General features: G+C 35.1%; 2 protein-coding genes across 2 annotated transcripts in view; both read left to right on the forward strand.

Annotated features, from left to right (window-relative positions):
* LOC111045180 (small G protein signaling modulator 1-like) overlaps positions 1–13232 on the forward strand; it is an 80953-nt gene that overhangs the window by 50614 nt on the left and 17107 nt on the right. The window contains exons 15-23 of the mRNA XM_039441839.1: positions 131–281; positions 1218–1303; positions 1987–2065; positions 2600–2709; positions 3285–3409; positions 4595–4777; positions 6788–6897; positions 7783–7950; positions 9183–9297. Coding sequence (XP_039297773.1) covers positions 131–281; positions 1218–1303; positions 1987–2065; positions 2600–2709; positions 3285–3409; positions 4595–4777; positions 6788–6897; positions 7783–7950; positions 9183–9271 — 1101 coding nt within the window. The 3' untranslated portion in view covers positions 9272–9297. The remainder of the gene's footprint in view (positions 1–130; positions 282–1217; positions 1304–1986; positions 2066–2599; positions 2710–3284; positions 3410–4594; positions 4778–6787; positions 6898–7782; positions 7951–9182; positions 9298–13232) is intronic.
* Positions 9304–13158, forward strand: LOC120354803 (ADP-ribose glycohydrolase OARD1-like). The gene is made up of 2 exons (XM_039442572.1): positions 9304–11625; positions 11997–13158. Exons 1-2 carry the CDS (start codon positions 11525–11527, stop codon positions 12391–12393), a joined length of 498 nt encoding a protein of 165 aa, XP_039298506.1. The 5' UTR covers positions 9304–11524; the 3' UTR covers positions 12394–13158.

Raw genomic sequence — 13232 nt, forward strand, 5'->3', positions numbered from 1 at the left:
TGGTTTTTCCATATATATTTTCGAGACATGAATAATCCAGAAAATTAGCATCAAATCAATTGGCCCATATACTTTTTACATTCAGCTATTTTGTAGTTTTGCTAATCCTTTGTTGTCTTTCTGTTTTTAGGTTTTTGTGAGTCTTGGCTCAGATGAGGAAGACTTACCTCTGGTGCTTGATGAAGAGGAAGATCAAAAAAATGAAACTAATGTGCCAAAATGTCCTCCTAATTCCCTAGAAAAGAATTCTGTCTCTGATATTGAGATAAATTGCTCCCCAGGTTAGCACTAAAGATAAAAATCATGGATATTTCAAAATCCTTTGTAAAACTTATTATGAATGTTTCACACACAATTCCATGTCTATTTAAGCTTTGATTTTATATAATGTTTTGTCAAACTAATGACAGCGACTGTAACAGATTTCAATTTCAATTTATTTATTTCAATTTTCACAACATTACATTTCATCAAGTACATATATAATAACCAATAACAACTGTTACAATTGTTACAGCGTCTGTAACAATAATATAACCAATACACATGCCATTAGTACGAAAACGAGGACTAGGTGTTCTAAATGTGCAGGTTTTATTTGTATTTCAAAACTTATTTATTGCTGATCAACCTTACATTTGTGTTGTGTTCTCAATATTGCTGAACAGTTGAACAATCACCGCGGCACAATTATTAAGGATTGTTATGAGGTGGTTTAGCTCACACTTATTTTAAGAGGAGGTTTGGCTGTTGTAGAGTTTCAGTACCCCACACATATGCTACTGTTCGTGTTATTTGTTTGTGTAGTTGTGGTCCAACTGATTTAGACGAGGATCTTGGTCATTACTTTGAATAAATTTATCGTGACAGCTTATTTCATTCAATTTTATAATATAATAAACTATTTATCAATTCATTGCACATTTTAGTACATTGTATTGTGTTATTGTTAGTTTAGATTCAAATCAGCTATAGGCTATGCAAATTCTGTTCAAAATACTTTCTGACTTCTGAAAACTTTAGATCGTGCATGTTGTGCCATAAATTAAGTTAGATGTTCATTAGATTGAGCACGGCTTGGCGTTTCTCATAGCGACTAATGCAATATGGCTTGTCCAATCTTATATTATTTCAGATAGAGATTGCATTTTACACGAAACGATAACTAAAAAAAATAAACATGTATAAGAAATTGAAAATATCTCTTTTTATTTCAGATTCAGTGGTTTTCAATGGTGTAATGGATGACATTATTGAAGGAAAGACTGAAATCGATCAAAACAGCCAAATAGAAAGAGTGCCGGTTAGTTTAATTTTTAAATTCAGAATCTACTAGAAATCGTAGATAATTACAATGTAAGGCTTTTAATGTTGGGTCTATATATGCTCAATACATTAAATATATGCTGTATATGCTCATTGATACCTATCCTCAGTGATATAATTCACTTAAAGGGCTCAATTTAAAGACTCAAATTTATCAACTTCAAATCATCTTATCAAATTCTAAGACTATTATAAATTCAGAATTCCAATTAATTCACCTCATTCAAAGAATTCAAGTATTGTACTGAATCTATCAATTTGATTCGTGTGAAGCCTAGTGATTTAATTTTAATAGATTGTATCATACATTTTATACTTTTGTCATTGATAATATTTTTGTTATGAAAACACTGGGATGTTGTAAAAAAATATCACTTTTTTTGTAAAATTATAAACATGTTTCAACACCAATGGTTTCATCTTTAATTTTATTTCTTTACATTGCAATCTAGTCTAAACAAATGATGAGCAATTTTTCTAATATTATAAAGGTAATTAACAAGATAGGTAGTTCTCACCAGGACTACTACCGTACTTCTAGCAACTAACTTGAAATTAACAAAAATTATCTAAAAATAAATGAATGTATAGGCTAACAAAATGATCATGTATTATATATGAGAAATTACATCTATATTAATATTATGTGTATATTTCCAGACTCCTCTTCTAACGGACGATGATAATGAAGGCAAAGAAGATGAAGAAATTTCTAAAAATCAGTTGAATCCAGATTCCGGTGAGTGCGCTTCAATGTTTTATTTCATTTATATCTTTCAATATGGCTCAAGCAATAAACCATAAGGCTCATTGCGAAAGTAAGTTGGTCATTGGTCTTTGGAGTAAGAAGAGGAGATTTTTTTCCACATCCTCACAGGATTTTGAAATTTCATCTGAAGTATTTCACAAGATACGCAGCTTCAAATATAGAAATTGGTCATTTTTTGTGTATTGAAATACTGATTGAAGTACACTCAAGGATGAATTTTAAAATTTTCGACCGGATTTGACTTATGATTTGCATGATTTTGATTGATTGATTTGACGAGCCGAGAAGAATGAGCTGTAGTACGATGAGATCCGATGATTCTGTCAAAAGTTATAAGTGTTTGTAGTATGATTAGTATTTGATAAAGTATTATTTGTAGTCGGTCAGCTGTTTTATTGTGAAAATTAACTTCATTCTAAATAGTTCACAGAAGTGATTGATTGCTAATCAAAAGAGAAAAGATATACACGAAGATAAATTTTATGAATGACTTTATAATTTCAGAAAGGAAAGGTTCTGTTATGACACTGACTGTGAATGAGGATGGACATTTGAATCAGGCTAATCAGTCGGCCTGTGTATCTCCAGTGAGTTCTCAAGGAGGTGTCTATTCTGTAAGTAGGAAAATTCCTTTCAATTAGTTTTTTTTAGTTTAATAATTTAGTTTTTATTAGTGATCAATTTTGTTTTATTATATTGTAATTTTGTTTGCTTCTTGTATTGTACTTGATTAGGCATAGTCATGTTGTGGTAATTTCCATAGGAGAATTATCAGCTTACAGCTCGATGCAACCTACGAGTATCATAAGACCCCAACTATACGGGCGTCTTAGAAACGTTGAATTTATTTCGCGCGTCTTCAGAATGCATGACCTCATATGGGGAGCGTTTATTTCGCTCGTATTGTTACTCCATGAGAAACAATGTATCCGTTCAACGAGCTGAACAAATTTAGCACGTCTAAGACGCTCGTATAGTTGGGGCCCAAGTCTGTGACCTCTAGTTTGCAACTTACAAACAATCTTTGAACAACCAAAAAACTTATGAATGAAAGGTCGTTTGACTTCAAGCTGATTGCAGAGCTGTTTTATCCTGAACTGTTTGTAAGTATTTATTAATTGAAATGTACAAAAACACTGTTTTCTATTAATTATTTAATTTTGCGCTCTTATATCTGTTTATTTTCCAGGGTGAACTCTTGAACCAGTTCGGATTGAACCTGCATAGAATAGATAAGGATGTTCAGAGATGCGATCGCAACTACTATTACTTTACACCAGATAATTTGGAAAAACTACGAAACATAATGTGCACGTGAGTACCATCTCAATTTTTAGACCAGAATAAAATGTCAATTTTCATATTCATTCTTGATACGGTGTTAATCATGCTCACTTGACTAGGGGCCAAAATTCCAGGCTTCCTAATGGCTGTCCACTGATGAATTGAATTATCGGATATTTTAATTGGTTGGTCTAGAGCAGTGGTTCTCAACCTTTTTTAATTTGCGGTCGATTAAGATACTCTAAATATTTCTGCGGCACACTAATAAACGTAAATAATAAGAAGAAAAAGACTTAATTAAAAGAGAAAGAATTGTTGATCAAGAAACTCTTTGAACTTATATGTGAGCAACAACAAGCTCACTGCATGAGGAAAAGAGTTTGATATACAGAGGTGTCTAAAAATACACTAATTGACAGTGAACGTAAACAGAACAAAATAACGCACAGCTAAGATTCTTAGGCCCAATTTAAAGAATCGGTCAAACTGTAACAGCTATCAGTGCATTACCAACATATTTACTGTCAAAACGTGTGTACATTTTTTTGGATACCTCTGTAAATTATTTAATAAACGAATACTAGATATACAAGTATAGAAATTGATTTTGATACACAGTTATTATACAGCAAGGAAGTTTCCTAATACTGCTCTCAGTGATTGAATAAATTTGTGAGCATAAAATAGGCTCCGTATTAAATGAATTAAATAAACTAAAAAAACTTCAGACATTAATTTTCATTTTTTCCAGTTGGTTGACGTTACAATAACCTCACTTACTCTGTTTTTACATACATGACTTGTGTATCTTGGTTTTTCCATTTTGTATATCGTAATCAGTTTCAACTCTTTTTCGATACAACTTGAGTGAGACGTTTTGTGGCACACCTGGCCGATCTCGCCGCATACCGGTTCACTGGACTTGAGTCTCTGGACACTGACTATCCTCCTTTTTTGCGGTTTTATCATTCAAAACAAAAACATTTCTACAATACAATTATAAATATGATAAAAAAAATAGTCTCATTTATTGATACTCTCTAGCCTTGATTCTCTGATCCTGGATCTTGATTATATTAAACATAATTTTACTTCAATTTGCAAAATTAATTCTAATTAACTGTGTCTAATTAACTCTGCTTAATAAATTCTTTCTTTATTGGAAATATTTCTTATCATGAATTCTGTAATGAAATTGGCTTGTTTCACTTACAGTTATGTGTGGGAGCATCTGGACATTGGATACATGCAAGGGATGTGTGACCTAGTTGCTCCTCTGCTAGTGGTGTTCGATGATGAGGGAAAAACCTACTCTTGCTTCTCTAAACTTATGGATAGAATGGGTGCCAATTTCCCTCATAACGGTGGAGCTATGGATACCCATTTCGCCAATATGCGGTGAGTCATCCATTAAGCTATTCATATTTCTTATCATAATTATTGTTCGACCCTTTGAACAATTAAAAAACTTTCTAAAGAAAAGCTCAGAGCTAGTAAATTTGTAATTAATCTAATATATATTAAGTAATACAATCCTATACAAATAAATATTGTATTGTTATCAAATTCTACAACTATTAGGATCTGAAAAACAAATAAACATAATTTTCCGGCTTTTCAAATCTAAATAATGCTGGCAACACTTCCAAAACTGGTCTCCATTTATTAACACAAACGAATATTGCTGAACAATAGAACACAACAAAACTGAAAATAACAGAACACAGAAAAATAAACTCAAAGTCAAAGGCCAAATTAAATATCACTTGGATTACGGTGTATTTTTTTATTGCGGAGGATGCCAACGTGAGCTTTTAGCTTGTGCGTGGGTAATGGAAAGTGCGTGGGTGATTTGATGAGATGATCAAACGTTCATGCCGGGGTTTGAGCCCATGACCAGGCAGCGCCAACAGACTGAAGCTGCATTCTCACAAACAGTGACAGTGAACAGTGAATGTATAATTCTCATAAGTTCTTATGAGATTATTCATACTCGCTCTGCCGGCTGAATGCGAATAGTGCAATTAGAAATTGTGGGAATTATATTTTCTCTGTTCACTGTCACTTTTGTGTGAGAATCCAGCTTGAAGGATGCAACGTCTTAGTCATCTCGGCTAACCTGGCCGGCTATTTAATATCACGGTTTCATATTGGATATCGGTCTAATGCATCTACTGCCATTGTCTTAGCCTTTATTAGCCAACTGCTAATGACCAATTTTGTGAACTTTACTCACGCTATATATTCTGTTGATCAATGTTTGAGCTTTCAGTTTACTAGAGATGTGTAACAACAGAAACTAGTAGGCTGTCCCATTTCTTCGATAAATCAGTGGTTTTGACAATATCAAGACGTTCGTTTAATAGTTTGATATTACATTTGACGCGGCTTGAATTGCTGTCACTGTTGCAATGTAGCTTGTCATAGTGGCAATACTGGATTTGAACTGCGTTCATAACAACCAAAGCTCATTTATATTTCTTCAAAATCATCTAGAATATTCTCGAAAGGAAAATTTGAAACCTTCATATTTAGAATTTTTAGAAGAGTCTGAACTATTGGAGAATGTGCTAAACGAATACCATCAGATGTAGAATATATATCTTCATCTGTGGCACCGAACAGTGGATTTGAGCACTACTAGTATATGCGGGTCCTACATTCCTGCAGCATATACATGCCTAATTCCTCTAACAATAACGAAAGTTATTTTCATACTTAGGATTTATAGTGTAGTTTGTGTAGAAGACTCGAAATATAAATTCATTCTTTTTTATTAACATTTTTATTAGTACATGTAGTTTACATAAGTATCTGTTGAATAGAAAGTGACTCGATATAAAGTTGATGAAAATCAACAGACTCAAACGCCCTGAACAATCCTTAGAATAGAATATAAAAATGCTTTTATTCTCCATTAAATTATTAATTATTAAACACACATTTACGGCTTGATCACACGATCGCCAGCAGGAAAGTCGGAAAAACATGCGATTGTAGAAAACACATGAATATAAGTGAAGTACACATGAATAAATGCAAAGTAAAAAAAAAAACGAAATAATGATGAATCAAGTAGTAACACAGTGAGCAATATAATGTATAGTGTAATGATCTAGTCAGTAACGTAAGTAAATGCAACAATGAGAAAGATCGAATTTTCAAATTGAAACAAACTCAAAAACAAGAACCATTTAAGGCTTGAACTAAAATAAACAGAATGTTAACGACTTGTAAAGTGTTTTTAAAAATAAAAATATATGAATAAATAAATAAAATATATATATATTATATATATATATATATATATTATATATATATATATATATATATATATTAAGCGCAAGTACTTTCTGATAAGCTTTCAATTCAGTTCCTTATTGTTTGTTGTAACCTCTTGTTTTTCAGATCACTTATACGTATTCTTGATTCTGAAATGTTCGAATTAATGCATCAAAATGGCGATTATACTCATTTCTACTTCTGTTATCGTTGGTTTCTTCTTGACTTTAAAAGAGGTAAGTTGATATCCGATGTACTAGACTTATTCCTCTATAAAATATTTACTATTTCAAATTGAAAGTAAATTTTGTTGAAATCACAGTGTTTTCAACAATTTTGATATTTTTTATCGACCAAAACTGCTGGATCGCATGTTTGTTTGCATGATTTACAAACACACTCTTATCATCTTGACGCTATAGATTTGATGTGTGCCGTGAGACAAATGGTACTCAATAAAACTGAGTTTCTTTTTTATTTTATATATATATATATATATATATATATATATATATACTTTATAACTGTGAGTTTAATTCAACAAAAAGGCCTGGTTGCACAAATGCCGGTTCAACCGTGATTAATTTCATAAGAACTAATCAGAGAAGGCCTTTATAAGTACTCTATATTTTGTTGAATAAGTTTCCTTTTGTGAAATAATGAGCCTTCCCTAATGATGCCATTAATGGAACGCATAGAATTAGTGGATATTAAATAGAAAATTCCATCATAACTTTATAACTTTCATCTGAAGATTGGCTTGGGTGATTCCGATGGAATCTCCAGTTTGAATCTGTTATTGATAAAATGTCAATAATTATAAATACTTTCTGTTTATAGATTACATCAAATCAATAGTTTTTTTCAAGTGAGAAGTGAAATTAACAAAATTCTAACTCGCTGTTACCTCCAATTGTTTGGATCATGCTTTCCAAAAATGGTGAAAATAGAAGTTGCATAGTTAGCTATCCAGAAATCAAATTCACATTGTTCTTGCCAATGTAAATACAAAATATCTTCATTATTACATGGAATATTAATTGAGGATGAAAGCCAAACGATAATGAATATATTGGGTGAATTTACTTACAAACGTAAATTTACTTATTTTTTCGTTTCAGAACTTATTTATGACGATGTGTTTGTTGTTTGGGAAACAATCTGGGCTGCTAAACACGTGGCATCAGCACATTTCGTCTTGTTTATTGCTCTTGCATTGGTTAAGACATATCGTGACATCATACTCACAAACAGTATGGATTTTACTGATGTTATTAAATTCTTCAACGGTGAGTTAATTCCTGTTCTCATTCTACCATTCAGTTTTCATATTCAATGAGATAAAAAGAATGTTTTTCCAAAGTTCAGATTCAACCACCACTGAAGATGATCCTATCATCATCGAAACTTGATTTTGAATGAAACTCATCTGTAGAATAATGTATATTTGTTTCTTAATACACTCTACGAGCATACTGTAGTTTTGAAATCCTGTGCTCATGTCATACTCATCTATATATCTATGTCTGTATTATGATATATAACGGGTTTTTTATCTGCCTTTTCAAAAGCAAATGAACAGAAAATATTCAAATTTGCTTTAGAGGTTTAGCATGGTTTAGACATTTTGTGTTGGACTGTCAAATTACTTTTTTTTTAATATTTATTTCGTGTTTGGAAAAAGATTTTCCAGGACTTTCAGGAATAACTGATACGAATGTTTTGTTTTCTACAAATAGTTTTTCTCAAGTTTGTTACCTTAATTCAAAAAAAATACTGGGAAATACAATGGTTCTCATAATATCTTAATCATGTCTATTCGTGGGAAATTGGGAAATTGTATTCTTATTTCGCCTGATTAATAAAAATACATAGATTTTTGCAACAATAAGCTACATTGCTCAAATCAACCGATGATTAAATCGAGCCTGGAAGTCTTTATTGACACTATTTGAGGTAAGCAATCAAGTCCAAATGAAAAGTTCAGGGCGAGCAGAGCAAGCCGGCTGGTTTCATATTTTGCTGATTCAGCCTGGGGCCCAGGCAGATAAGGCAAGCGAAGAAAGTCCCCCGACTAGTATAATATATTTTTATAAATATTAGTATAGTACAGTATATTTTATAGTACCTTAGTAAAAAAAAGAATTATAAAATATTTGATTCTGAGTCTCTCTCGGATTTTTTCAGTGATTGAGTTGATCAGGAATTATATTGAATAGAGGGCGAAAAACTTGAACAAAGATAACTGTGCTGTATACTGAGGCTTAGATTAGTTGAAGGCGAAATCCCACAAATCAGTATCATTTTACGTGTCCGGTACAGTAAAAAATATTATTCCTCTGAGTTATAATGAGAATATTCATACTCGCTCGGCAGGACTGGGTAATAATAGTCCCTTAAGAACTCGTGGGAATAATATCTTCACTGTACCGGTCACGTGCACTGATAATGATATGTAGGAATCCGGCTCTATATAATGTTCTATCATTACATTATTACATCAATCTTATTATGTTCTCAGAAATGGCGGAACGTCACGATGCCAAAAGTATCCTGTCTTTAGCCCGCAATCTGGTTCTTCAAGTTCAACTTCTAATAGAAAATAAATAAAATATTGGACTCTATCAACACACCATGTAAGAATTATCAATTTAATTAATAACTCAATATAAGTAAATCTCATTATTTTTTTATTATCAGCACTCTAATGCGCTTTTGAAATGTATGAAGTATCCTTTTAAACGTATACACTACATCTGACACGGTGTTTGGTGGATCACCATGGATCCTTCTGGATCGTAAATTTGATGAGAAATTACAAAAAACAATACAATTTTGGAAGATAAATTTGAAGAGAAACTTCAGGAAAACAATGAGATTTTGGAAAATAAACTCAAAAATGTGGAAGATAAATTTTATAGGAGGATTAAAGAGCTGCAAATTAATGACAATGGTGGGGCAAGAGCAACCTTGAAAGTGGATACGTCTGCTATCCACCTTCAGAAGGATACCCCAGTCAATAACTACAATTGGCCTATCGTTATGCCAACTCAGCACAGTGGACTACCATTTTTCGATGGAAAAATGCCATGGGAGGATTACCGCGCCTTGTTTGATACAGCCGCATGTATACATGGATGGACACCGGTGGTGAAGGCTGCAATGTTGAGACTGTCACTTCGTGGAGATGCACTGGCAGTACTTCATACGATTCCAATGACTGACAGACAAGACATTAATGAACTGTTGAGGCTCATGGAGGCAATTGAAGAACAGAGTTCAGAAGCCAAATGAATCACTCCAAGAATTTGAAACCGACATAGCTCGCCTTGTAAGGAATGCTTACCCATCTGTGGACGATGAAGTTTATGAGAGCTTGGCAGTTGAAAGATTCCTGGATGGTCTTCGTGAGGCAGAAACTCAATGAGCTGTTGAACTTGCTCGTCCTCAGACCCTCAGTAAGGCACTCACTCAGGTTTTGGAATATGAAGCTGTGACACAATAGGTGAGGGGCCATGTACATGTTTGTACAGTATCAGCGGAAGATAATCATGATGAGTTCATGGAGGAAATAATAAAGAGGATCTTGGAGAAGCTAAGGACCAGGAGGAAGTTCCACATCTAAAGCACCTGTGGTCTTGGAAACGTTCTACCCAAGGAAGACTCAGCTGGCAAGAAGTAGCTCCATTCTCATTACATGTTAAGACCCTCTGGGCACAACGGGATTCGATTGTGGAAGATGGAGGTATCTTGAAGAGGTTGATGTAAAATGCTGCAGGTGATCGGAAACGGCTACAAATCATTGCCCCGAGGAAGAGAATTCCAAAAGTATTGAAACAGCTACATGGTGGTGTCTCTGGAGGGCATTTTGGAGTGCAAAAGGCCCTGAAAAAGGCACGAGAGAGGTTCTACTGGCCAAATTCAAAAGAGGATGTCGAGAACTGGTGCCGAAATTGTGCAGTATGTGCATCTGCCAATGGCCCTATGCCTAAGAAGAGAGCCCCTATGCAGGAATACGATGTGGGAGCCCCATTTGAACGGATAGCCATTGACATTGCTGGGCCGTTTCCAATAACTGATGATGGAAACAAATACATCCTGGTTGCAATGGATTTTTTCAGCAAGTGGGTAGAAGCCTATGCCCTGCCAAATCAGGAGGCAGTTACTGTAGCTGATGTATTAGTGAAGGAGTTCTTTAGTCGTTTTGGTATATTCCATTGAAGTTACATTCTCCAAATCTGAAGTGTTTGCTCGAATGTGTGAAGTATTGGGCATCAACAAGACCAGGACACCACCACTGCATCCCCAATCTGATGGAATGGTGGAGAGGATGAACAGGACCATGGTAAAATATATGTCAAAGGTTGTATCCAGGCATCAACGAGACTGGGATCAATATATCCATTTCTTCCTGATGACATACCGAAATTCAATCAATGAGACTACGAGAATGGCACCAACAAAGATAGTTTTTGGGTGAGATATGTGACCTAAAGTATGGATGCAAGCCTGGAGAGGAACTGGAATGGGAAGACTTCATCACCAAGCTCCGGAAACAGATGGATGAAATCCATGAGACCGTCTGCACAAACATCCAGGATGCCAGTGACATGATGAAGCACCGCTATGACTTCAAAGCCAGACCATGGAGGATACCAGACTGGTGATAAGGTTTGGTTGTACAATCTTATGAAGTGGTCACAAGGATCAACGATGTGGTCTACAGGATCAAGAAGCCACGAGGTACTCCACTCCAATTGTCCACTTTAACCGACTGGCACCCTATCATGGAGACAATACTGCAAGGGAAGCTCAATATAAGCGCAGGTTCTTCAACAAGCCAGCCCTGACTTTTAAGAGTTAATGGCAAATCTGGAGATGTCAAAAGAAGAAGGGAATGTCAATGACAGTCGCCAGGACCTGTTCGCACTGCCAAAGAGCTATGCATTGGCCCATTGCATAGCTAAAGTGCGAGATAAATTACTTTTAACATGAAGAGGAGAAACCCATTTCTCCCTCCACAGTTTGTAGCATATACACAGACGGACATCCTGCGCACAATTGGATGCGCCGTGTCATTTTGCTTCATGTTCTTGTGATGAAAACATCTCTGTAACATACACAAACCAATATACCTGCTGACCAGTACACTACTTGGAATATTGCCAGTAATAGATGGAGGGGAGTGTTGCCACGTCGCGTTACAAAGCTCTCTCACTCAGACACAAAAGAAGGAGAATGCTGCTAGGTAGTGAGAGTGATTAGTGGAGGATAGAGCATCGGGCCTCTCCGTCTTCGAGAAAGAGCCATGTTAAAAGTAATTTATCTCGCACTTTAGGAATGTGGGAGCATCACGAGGGACTGCTTCGGTCTTCAGGAGGAAGTTTGGAAGATTTGATGAGCTGAACCTCCAGCATCCAACAGTGGGAAAAGCACTTCATCTTCAGGATCAGAACCAAAATCGGTTCTATTTAGTGACAAAGGACCAACCCCAGGAAGAATCCACATATCAGACCTTGTGGCAAAGTCTAATGCACCTACGGACTCATCTCCAATTCCTGGGAGTGGAGCAGCTTGGGATCCCCAGACTCGGCTGTGGCTATGATGGATTGGAATGGAAGATTGTGAGACCAATGATTGGAAGAATCTTCAAGGACACTGGAATTAGTGGCACCTGTTGTGTTTACAATCCATGGGCAGCCACACCAGCGGATCCATCGAAACCAGCTTGATTGCTTGCCACACCTTCAGGATGGATCTTGATTGTTCTGGGACAGAACAGTTTTAAGGAGAGGGCAGTGTTATGGCCATGAGTATCGTATGCAGGCCTATAGAAGGATTGAAGAGGCGAGGAGTTTCTGGTAAACAGGGGGGGGGGCTTCTGGATCGTTCTAGTGTGTTACAGTTTTGGTGAGGGGAACCATCGACCAATGGTAAACGTGATCTAGAAGTCTCTGGCAAGCTCCATGCACTGTGATTGGTCGGGCGTGTTCAACACCTCCAGAACCCTGTCGAAAGCTCTGTTGCGTATATAAATGGCGCGAGTTGCAGTCGGGAGTCGAGTTGAGAAACGACAGTTAAGCATTCGCTACCTCTTAATCGTGACAGAGACGTGATAAAAGTGATAACAGACTTTTGTAGTTGCTTATACAGTTTATTATTCTTGGTAACAGTTATTCTTGAACAGCTATTTATAGTAGTTAAAGTAAGCTTGTGATAATTCTGTGTAATTTATTAAGTTGTTATGAGTTTATAGTTGTTTCTAGTTTACCAAAGTGTGTTATAGTGTTGTAAGTAGTAAATCTAATCAGTATAAATCGCCTCAAGTGTTTTATTAGTGCAGAAACCCGTAACATTATAATATCTACAAAGTATGAAATCAACAATAAAATTATCTCGATTTATCAAATCACATTATTTTAATCATTTCTCAACATAAACACACTCAGTTTGTACTTGGACTAGGTGAAGCTTCCTTTTCAGCTTTTCCACTTCAATATTACTCCATTAAAAATATAATTTAAAATAAAAAATACTCATAAAGTAGCATTTTTAATAATGCAGTATTTGC

Source organism: Nilaparvata lugens, chromosome X (genome assembly GCF_014356525.2).
Source record: "Nilaparvata lugens isolate BPH chromosome X, ASM1435652v1, whole genome shotgun sequence".
NCBI classification, from domain to species: domain Eukaryota; kingdom Metazoa; phylum Arthropoda; class Insecta; order Hemiptera; family Delphacidae; genus Nilaparvata; species Nilaparvata lugens.

What these genes read in the sequence shown, in the direction of transcription:
- LOC120354803 (XM_039442572.1), top strand. Translation starts at nt 11,525, where the DNA reads ATGGCAAATCTGGAGATGTCAAAAGAAGAAGGGAATGTCAATGACAGT. An exon ending in GCATTGGCCCATTGCATAGC is followed by an intron (nt 11,626 to 11,996) that starts TAAAGTGCGAGA and finishes TATCTCGCACTT; the next exon opens with TAGGAATGTGGGAGCATCAC.